This window comes from Medicago sativa, chromosome 3 (assembly GCF_051527215.1).
Source record: "Medicago sativa cultivar Bolivia chromosome 3, Bolivia_mono, whole genome shotgun sequence".
In the NCBI taxonomy this organism is placed as follows: Eukaryota; Viridiplantae; Streptophyta; class Magnoliopsida; order Fabales; family Fabaceae; genus Medicago; species Medicago sativa.
The window spans coordinates 13,413,251-13,423,578 of record NC_140751.1 but is presented as its reverse complement, the minus strand read 5'-3'; the positions used below and the strand labels follow the sequence as shown (position 1 = coordinate 13,423,578).

Below are 10,328 nucleotides of genomic sequence, written 5' to 3'. Positions count from 1 at the left end.
CATTATCAATGGAGCTGTCTCGTAAACCCTTGAACCAACCCATGGCGGCGCCCTTCAGTGTGAGGGTGAATAACTTGCATTTCACCGCGCCTTTCGCATGGTGATAGTCGAGTACGGTATCCAGGTGATCTATGTGCTGATCCGGATCTGTCGTGCCATCGTAAGTCTCCAGCTTTAGTCGTTTAGCGAAAGCGTGGAGAATTGGGTATTCTACCACTCTTCTGGTAAAAGCTCCTTTGTGGCATCCGTGATGCGAGGGAGAATCTCTTCCTTCGCGAAATTTCAAAGGTTTGTAGCGTTCTGAACGGTGCTGGAGCGTTCCGCCACTTCCTTCGTCTGAATCTTCAGAAGTCTTCTTGCTTTTCCTGTGGCTGTCCACGGTATGGAGGTGGCAAAGTCCACCACCACCACCACAGGCGTGGTTTAGTTTTTGTTTTGTTGAGATTCCTCGATATGGGTAGGGATCACCGTCGGAATCTTTTCCTGATTCTTCTCGACGCGTTGCAGTCTATCATTCTGCTGGCGGAGTAGGTTTACTATGTCCGTGAGGACTTCGTCTATTTTTGGAGGCGGTGGAGCTTGAGGAGACGGAAGAGGAGCATCATCCGATTGTGAGAGTAGTGGAGGCAACGTCGTTGCTTTCAAGGTGGTTGCAGCGCGAACTCCGGTTGGGTGTCTAGGATAGCATCGCTTCCTTTAGGATTCACCGGTTCAAGTATCGGAATTGTTCGACTCTATAGAATCTGGATCGTCGAACGCGGTGCTTGAGAGGTGGCGGAACGACCCACGGCGGTTCTCCTCCGAGTTCCAGCCACTACTTTGAGAATAAGAGCAGTAACTGTCTACCGTTGCGGTGGAGGAACGTGTAATCCGAAAACGGTTACGACGGAGATGCGTGTAACAGAAAACGGATATGGTGGAGGATAATTGGACCGAGGCGGTTTAGCAAACGATCCCCTCCTTCTAGCGCCAAATGATCTGTCGGTGAGAACGGTTGAGTCACAACAGTTGTGGAGAATGCTCTGATGATTGGTAACGGCTTCCGGTGGGGCAATGAAGCGTCTTATGCGGTGGAACGAAAGGTGCCTACATGCACGTTAGCACTTCGACGATCAAGTCAGTAATGGAACTGAGAGAAAAGTGTTAGGAAAGTTATGAAAAGTGTTGTGTACCTTGAGGGTGAAGCAAGTTCACCCCTTATATAGGTGCGCTCTTGGCATAACCGTGTCCGGGTTATGCGACGTATGATCAGGAACATGAGTGGACACGTGTAGCAAGATCTCGGCAGGGAGGCGTGATCTCGGCAGGGATGTGTGCTCCTTTGAGTGCGAAGCCTTGAGGCGACGTAATATTGCACACCTATAGTCGTGTGAGTGGTCCAGAACACCCGTTTTAGCACTTAAAATTCTATTGAATCGCCACATTTGACATATAATAATAATCACCCCATCGGCAGTTAAAAATTCTTTGAATCACCCCATTTAACACTTAATAATCCATCGTATGCAATGATATGCATGCTATGCACTCTTTCTTTATTTATTTTTTGACACTTTAACCACATAAAATTAATAAACTTGGACACAACCTCTAAATCACATACACAACAAAGAATCATTTTAACTCAACAACATTTTCCATATCACAAATAAGCAATCATCAAAATTTACACATTCATCAAATCACATACTAGTCCAAAATTGCAGTCATTGATTCTTATATTTTTCAATCATGACAACTAAAAAGACCTAATAAACATTTTCACACTCATACATTGAAATCGAGAGGGATATCAAATTCAACATCATAATGGTCAAGGCAAGAGTCCTTACTTAGACCTTTGTATTCCTTAGCAAACGATTATAAGCCCTCTAAATTCGCAAATTCAGTGCATGCACGATTTCTCTCACTCTAAACTTTGTTTCACAATCCAACTGTTGAAAATGAATACCGACATGTTTAGGAATATGTTGTCCAAAAGTTATTCCGATCCAACGGTGAATGAATGTGCGGTTGCAATTCTACGGAAATGTGTTAAGGAAAAACGGGAGTGATTACTCTATTTGCTTGCAACTAATTTGTGATACTTAGAATGGCGTGGTACTCTTATATCTGCTAGGCTAAAATATGGTTTTAGTCTCTACAAATATGCCTCGTTTTGGTTTTAGTCCCTGTAAAAAAAAAATTGTTTTTGGTCCTTGCAAAATTTTTTGTTTTTTAAAATAGTCCCTGACCCCATTTTTGTGATGATTTGCATACGTGACACATGATGACTGAACCTATTTTGTAGTTTTTGGTCCCTGCAAAATATTTTGTTTTTTAAAAAGGTCCCTGCAAAATATTTTGTTTTTAAAAATAGTCCCTCCAAAGACTATTTTAAAAAACAAAAAATTTTGCATGGACCAAAAACAATTATTTTGGTAGCAAAATAGTAGATAGTGGTACCTATTTCAAAAGTTTCTGACACAATTTGAAGATAACCCCTACAAGGAAGGATGCCTATAGACATGTTGGTGCAACAATGTCTTCAACACTAAATGTCTGTTTAGTAGCAAAATTTTGAAGAACATGTTTTCAAATATAATTAATGGCATGCATCCAAGAACATATACATGGAAACTGATGGCTAACATCATTTGAAGTTGCAATGCCAAAGGTTAAAAAGTGTGTCACTGCATTTCTTCTGAACAATGGGTAAGTAGTATAAGACGCTTTATTTGTTATTTTCTCGCAATTAATATTTTTTCTTTGGAACAATTTCTTCATTTTTTACTACAATGTCAAATAATAGTTTAGTACTTGATTGTGTAAATTTTATATGATTATGCTTATGCTTAACAATTGATATAATGAAGTATTAATATGTTGATTTCCTTGCAAAAGCACTAAGATTCATATAAGCTACAATGTAAATCTATACTGAATTCATAGCACTGAAAAACCCTTGGCCTCGCCATGTTACATGTAAATCTAACTGCACAATTACATCAGAATCTATAAAAACAACCCACGACACCAAAGATTAGACCCTCTACAAATGACAAAATGCGCTACATTGTAGGTCAATCAATTTGCAAGTGGTAAATTCCGATACACATTCACACAAATATTGCGGTATCGAAACAAAACATCACTTGATTTAATCTTCACTTGACAGCTTGTTGTGGTCACAGAACACTATATGATGCATCCACATCTTCAGAAATAATACAAGTTATTCATGTCGGTAAAATAGTTAGCGGTTCAGTGTCAAGCACAGTGGCTTTCTACCGCGCCTCTAACATTGAGATTGAAGCATCATTTATTGATGAAGATCCTATGCTATTTGTAGTATCTCTTCCTGCGTAGAACCCAGGTTTACTTGGTTTGGGGAGTAAATTTTCACCCTTTAACATAAAAACCACAGATGACATGTTAGGCCTATTTTCTGGTTTCTGTTGTACACACAATAGACCAACATGAATAAATCTTATTATTTTTGAAGATATGCCATCATCATACGATATGTCAGCTATGAACTCCAGTGGCCTTTCTTCAATCCATAGTCGCCATGCCTAAAAAAACATCAAGGTTACAAAAGAGTAAACCTCAATCTTTACTCAATTTTCATTGAATGTTATGATAATTGATAAATCGTCATGATATGAATTAGCGTTCATTTTGAATTTTTTACCTTCCATGAGATATATTGAGACAAAAAAGGATACATAAGGAATGCAACTATGAATATAGTGTGTCACAAACATATATAAACTTCAAAACATACATGGCCAAGAAGGTTTAGATTATGTTGAGGATCACAAAATCCACGATTCTTTGTGCCGCTAATGATCTCAAGTACAACGACTCCAAAGCTAAAAACATCAGATTTTATTGAGAAAGATCCATGCACTGCATATTCTGGAGGCATATATCCACTGCAAGAAAGAACATTGAAGTTGGAAAAATATAATATTAAAAGGGGTTGTGACATAGCAGAAATGAAGGTTTTCAGTACCTGTAACACACAATACTAGTAACACTAGTTTCTAGTATTTAGTGCATAAAAATTCTTATTAGCAATAATGCGTAAAACATAGAAAACAATCCTTGTAATATTTGTCCATATTGAACTTAGTCAATTTATAGTCCCTATTCTAAGGACTAAAATAAATATGGTCTAAATATTCCAACATGGACAAATATTAACAAAGACTAAAAAACAATCTTTCCGATATTTTAGGAATTCAAGCTGACAAAAATGTTTGACTGAAACTAAAACCAAAAACGATGTATATTAGATACTGAAGAGCTATGTAAGCCTTTAGTTGAAATGAATAAGTGAAGATTACTATGTTCCCATCACTCTATTTGTATTAGCCTCAGCTTGGTCTCCCATAAATGATCTGGCTAAACCAAAATCGGATATCTTTGGGATCATATCAATATCAAGAAGTATATTGCTTGTCTTGAGATCTCTATGTATGATCCTCAGTGTTGAATCTTGATGGAGATACAGCAGCCCACGAGCAATACCATCAATAATTTCCAAGCGCTTAGTCCAATCTAGTAATTTGCTTTGCATAGTAGTACCTAACAGATTTTCGCATTCTTAAGTTAGCATGAGTACTACATTTTGTCAACAGAAAAATCGAGAGCAATAAATTTGAGTGGTGCGAAAGTTCAAACCAAAAATAAAGTAATCCAAGCTTCTATTTGGCATGAATTCGTAGATCAACAACTTTTCATCTTGTTGAATAGAGCAACCAAGAAGTTTTACAAGATTACGGTGCTGAAGTGTTGCCATCAACTTCACTTCATTTTTGAACTCCTCAGTTCCTTGTCCTGATGTTTTAGATAGCCTCTTAACAGCAATCTCTTGTCCATCTGCCAATATGCCCTGTTAATAGTTTTTGGAACATTAGTACATAAAATTCTTTGTGAATTAAGGTGATAAATTAAATTGGTAATAACGCTGGCTTTACCTTGTATACCGGTCCAAATCCGCCTTCTCCTATTTTGTTTTTGTTAGAAAAGTGATTTGTTGCGCTAGTGATGGTTGAAAAATCAAATATTGTTGCCAAGTCAACATCTTCTTTCTCCTTTTTGTGCTTCCAGTGAAATAACATTTTTATATACCCTGATATATTGCAAGAGATATAGATTGCTTATAAGTACTAATTGAAGTGGTTTAATGTAACGAAGTACAGCAACAGAGACACAGCTATCAAACTTCATAATTGAAGAAAACTTATTTTCAATTCATTGTAACTAGTTATGTTTGGAACACTATTTGAGGACTATAAATCAAAAATATTTGATATTTACTTATCATAACTCTTTAACTTGGCTTACCAAGCTTCTTTCTATATGCTGATGTGATCAATACAAGAACGATTAGTCCAATAATGAATGCAATAACTCCTACAAGAATCCCGGCAAGCTTCGAGTTCCTCTTATTCTTTTTATGATCTGATGGTTGAAGTAAATGTATATAAGCTTATTAAAAAGATGGATATATAAATTTTTGCTATCTGTCTAACATAAAATATGTCTTTGGAAATGAAAATACCAAGTTCTGAAGATGCGAGTCGTATGTAAATGTCTTGTCCTACGTCAGGATGTTTTCTCATGTCCACAATGTTGTTGAACCAAAGTAAGCAGCCACTCCCACCATCTCTGATATCTGAATTTGCATATGCCGTGCAAGTACAGTTTTTCAAACACATTGTCTTACATTCCTCGAGGCTCAAGCTCTTGTTAAACCACGATGATGAAGTATCTGGTAACTTCATGCTTGTGTACTTCAAAAAGCCATCACCATTGAGGCAATTCAATTTTGTTCTCCTCCGACACCCACCAGACCAATTCGACGACTTCCATTTGGTTTCAAATTTTGGTATGAAACCTTCCAAGCATTCACATACCGGAAAATCATTAATATTGCAATTTGAGTTAATACTACAAAAGGCATAATCTTCACACTGGTCTACAGCACGACTAGATATAGCCACCCAATTTTGTTTCTGATCTGACCATATAAAACGGTTTGGAATTCCATATGGATCTAGCACAAATCTAGTAATCATTGAACTTTTAAACGTTGCATATTGATAAGTAACTTCTTTATCAGTTAACACAAATGAGTAATTCAAGACTCTATGAATTATTTGCCAAGAAACTCCATTGAAATGATATCCATTCCATGACCCACCTCTATAGAGAATTGTTTTTCCCTTTGCAATAACCTGTTGAGGAAAACCATGAGTATCTATCCTATACGAAAACTCACCGTCAGCAGGATCTTCAGAGGATCTCCAAGAAGTCAGATAACTATATGGACCAGTAACTAAGTTACTTCTCAGCTTCATTCCAGCTAGGAAAGTGTCACCAGGATAATTAAAACTTTCCCATAACAAATCCTCATTCTTAAAACTTCTGCTTGCATCTTTCACAACAAGGTTTCCCGAATCCAAAAGCTGCACAATAACTGATTTCACCGTCGCAGTTCTTGATGAATTGGAGTTCCAGATGACACCTTTGGAGCCATCAAGAATAACAAGACTTCCTTGATCATTGAGTTTCAGCATTGCTGTTGAGTTATTTACAGGAGTATTTCTATTGGCAACCCACACAATAGTCCTTGGTGATATGTTCTTGTACCATATACCGAAGTATTGACGTTGCGGATCACCAAAATTGAAAAAACCTGCTTCATACATTCCAGCTGAAGAAACAAGGGTTTCATTATATTGGATAAACTGATTTGAAGTAAGAGTGTTCTGTTCAGATAAAGTGGGCACAGAGCAAAGTAAGAAAGTACACACCACTAGCATTAGCACCTTATTATGCTTCTTCATTCTGTTTGTTAGTGTTTATTTTCATATCATCATTTTCATTTTATCAAATTCCAAATTCAACTGAGATGATTTAGTCCAAGTCTTCCCATGTGCGTGCTAATTGATGCAAAGTACAACCATTAATGTTTTCTTGGTTACAAGTAGAAACATTAATGTCTTGGATTACACCTAGCATGAGTGTAAACAGTGACTGATTCACATAGGGTGCAAGGGTTTGGGCCCCTCCCTTGGTCAATGACTTGGAACCATTAATACATATTATGCATGTACATTTGGTACATTTTTAATCTTAGCCATCTATTCTAAATCTAATGGTTAATGATCATTCTCACCATTCTCATATAAGATATTCATTCTCATAGCATACATCCTCATATATATATATATATATATATATATATATATATATATATATATATATATATATATATATATATATATATATATATATATATATATATATATATATGAGTTTGCTAGGATACACCCACTAGATTTTATTAAGGTGTGTTTTAGCAAAAATATAACTAAAAAGTTGTTAAATACACCTTAAGGTGAATGTTGCTAAAACACACCTTCTAAAAAATAAGTGGGTGTATGTTAGCAACTCCTATAGACATTTGCTAGGATACACCCACTTATTTTTTAGAATGTGTGTTTTAGCAAGTTATAACTAAAAAGTAGTTAAATACACCTTAAGGTGTAGCTTGCTAAAACACTCCTACATAAAAACTAGTGGGTGTATTCTAGCAAATCTTATATATATATATATATATATATATATATATATATATATATATATATATATATATATATATATATATATATATATATATATATATATATATATATATATATATATATATATATATATATATATATATATATGAGTCATGCTAACCGATGTTCCGATATACTGGTTAAGGAAGTAAAATAAAACAAATTTTAAATTGAAAATAATATTTTTTACACTTTTAAAGAATTGATTGCACAAGTTCTAGCGTAATACTATTATATTTGATTTTTTTTAATTAGTGTCTAGGAGCACTAGTTAGCATTTCTTTCTATGTAGTGTAATTTTTTTTACACGTACTTCAATTCCAATTAAATCAAAATATACAGTCGACTGTTTCAAATTGAATTAAGACAAAGTCTTTCCAATTTGCTACCACTAGTCCACTTGAAAATGATGTACTAAGGTCCAAAGAACAACAAGAAACCAATTATATACAGATTAAAGCTTATTCAACTTTAAGGGTGGTAGGGGGACCAGTGAAGACATTCATTCCAATTGAAACATCAACGATTAGTATTAAGTAATAGACCGATGATTGAATTGGTTTGTTTGTGGTGTATAAAACAACACTGTAGGACCGAGATTGAAGGTCTCTGTCCAGTGTTGACACGATACCGATGAACAAACTGTCTTCCCGATTATGGATCCACTTCGACTGTAGTCAAACACCTTAATTTACTTTTACTTTTTTCAGCAGCCTCCTTGCCCTTATCTTCTCGCCTAGACATGACTGTCATAATACAATGATATAAAAATTAAACATAAGAATACAATGAAATAAAAATTAAACATAAGTAAAATAGTTTCATTAAATATTAAACACTTAAAATGATAAAATAGTTACATTAAACATGAGTTAAACACTTAAAATGATAAAATAGTTCTATTAAACATCATTAAAGCGCTTAAAATGATAATGCCATGTCATATGATCGGCCGTGTGCGTTGATGCAAACAATCTCTTTGGTCTTGGTATTATTTGCAGATAAAACATTAACTTGATTGCAACTCGTTTCTTCTTACGATCAACATCATCGCTGCTGACTTCATACCTTAGTGCATTGCAAAATTTACATTCCTTCGATGCACCATCATTTGTACCAAATTCATTGTCCTAAGTAATCACGAACCTTTTAACATAACAATCAATCAATCAATCTTTTTAACTTCCAATCCCAACTTTGACACCAACTTCTTAGATTCATAATAACTTAATGGTAATTTGTTTTACAGGAGTCGAATTCATCATCCTTTTCATGAAGTACTCCACACCTTTTTCAGGTACATTGCCAGCTAAAAGTCGTACACACATGGATAGCTTAGACTTAGACAACCTATCAAACAACAGTTTGTTTACTTTTTCATCATTGAGTAAAACCTCGACGTACAATTAAGTTAATGATGTATGTTTAGAATTGCTTCAATCTCATTGTAAGGTACAATCACAAGACGATTGTAGTATGACAAATACATTGACCAGCCCCATTAGCTTTAGGTGATACATATGTGTATCTTAGAATTGTATGTGGTTGAAAGTAAGTGTATCTTCTCTAAGCATGTTCCGCTTACATGGAGGTGGTAAGTGTAACACCTTAAACTCTAAAAGTGATAAAACACGCAAATGATACAATCATATAAAGAATTTAGATGTTACTTCTTCAATAAATTCAAAACATGCATACTTAATTTTTCAAAACATCGCAGCGGAATAATAACATAGTATCCATCAACAGATAATGAAAGTCTCCAAAGTAGCCATGTCATATCATCATAATACATCAACAAATGTAACTCTCAAGTCCCCATATACAGAGTAATCAAAATATCCAAAATATGAAATAAAACAGACACCCTAATCAGAGCCCTAAGCTACGACTCCAAAGCAAAAGACAAGGTAGCTCCAAAGCTAGCCCCAAGCATACTCATAGCAATCAAACAACTAATCATGCACGTCTTCTACCCATTCATACGAATAAGGTAGGCGGTCAAACAAACGACCACTAGGGGGTTAGATAACATTCCACAATAAGGTATAACCAAATGAAAGTAAAATAGCATAATTAATTTCACATGATTAACAACACATCAACCCCACAACATATTCAACCCTCAAGTATACAAGTATAACATCACAACAAGTACGCTTGCACATCTTCACATATTCACCAAATTTCACCAAGTACATAAATCACCAAGTTTCACCAATGCACATAATCACTGTTGGTGTAAGCCCTAGAGGCCAATAGTTTATATTAAACTTATGTTATGTATCATGACTTTTATTATTACATAATATATGGCACTCTTTATTATATTTGTAGTAATGTTAATAAAGTCCCTAGAATAGATAGTTCATGTAATGATATATTAAGTGTGACTTAATCATGAGATTACATTAACATAAAGAACGCTATTCTTAAATGTATCCGTAGTCAAGATTTAATATGAATTGAGATAATAATAAAGCGTCGAGACTATAATGTATGTAGACTGATGAACATATCTCATGGGTCATAGATATGAGATATTAAGTCTATACATAGGTATAAATATTAGGATTAATATTTATACTGGATTGACCCACCGTGAGAATACTACATAGTATGTTATGAAAATGTCATAAGGTATTCTCACAATGATAATAGTGTATATCACTCATAGACCTGAAACCACTATGATCCCTAGATGTGGAC

The 10,328-nt window shown here is 35.0% G+C and overlaps 1 protein-coding gene across 2 annotated transcripts; it reads right to left on the bottom strand.

Annotated features, from left to right (window-relative positions):
* Positions 1–2,847: 2,847 nt before the first annotated feature.
* On the bottom strand, positions 2,848–7,009 carry LOC146935892 (G-type lectin S-receptor-like serine/threonine-protein kinase At4g27290). 2 transcript variants are annotated; one of them, XR_015030392.1, is made up of 7 exons: positions 5,552–7,009; positions 5,335–5,451; positions 4,965–5,119; positions 4,669–4,879; positions 4,332–4,572; positions 3,674–3,917; positions 2,848–3,554 (listed from the first exon to the last, which is right to left on the bottom strand). XR_015030392.1 is itself a non-coding variant. In XM_085750943.1 (7 exons), exons 1-7 carry the CDS (start codon positions 6,837–6,839, stop codon positions 3,267–3,269), a joined length of 2,451 nt encoding a protein of 816 aa, XP_085607069.1. In that variant the 5' UTR covers positions 6,840–7,009; the 3' UTR covers positions 2,848–3,266. The 2 variants fall into 2 exon arrangements, 1 of the variants encoding a protein (XP_085607069.1); XM_085750943.1 differs by having other exon boundaries at positions 3,767–3,917.
* Between the last annotated feature and the right edge of the window lie 3,319 nt (positions 7,010–10,328).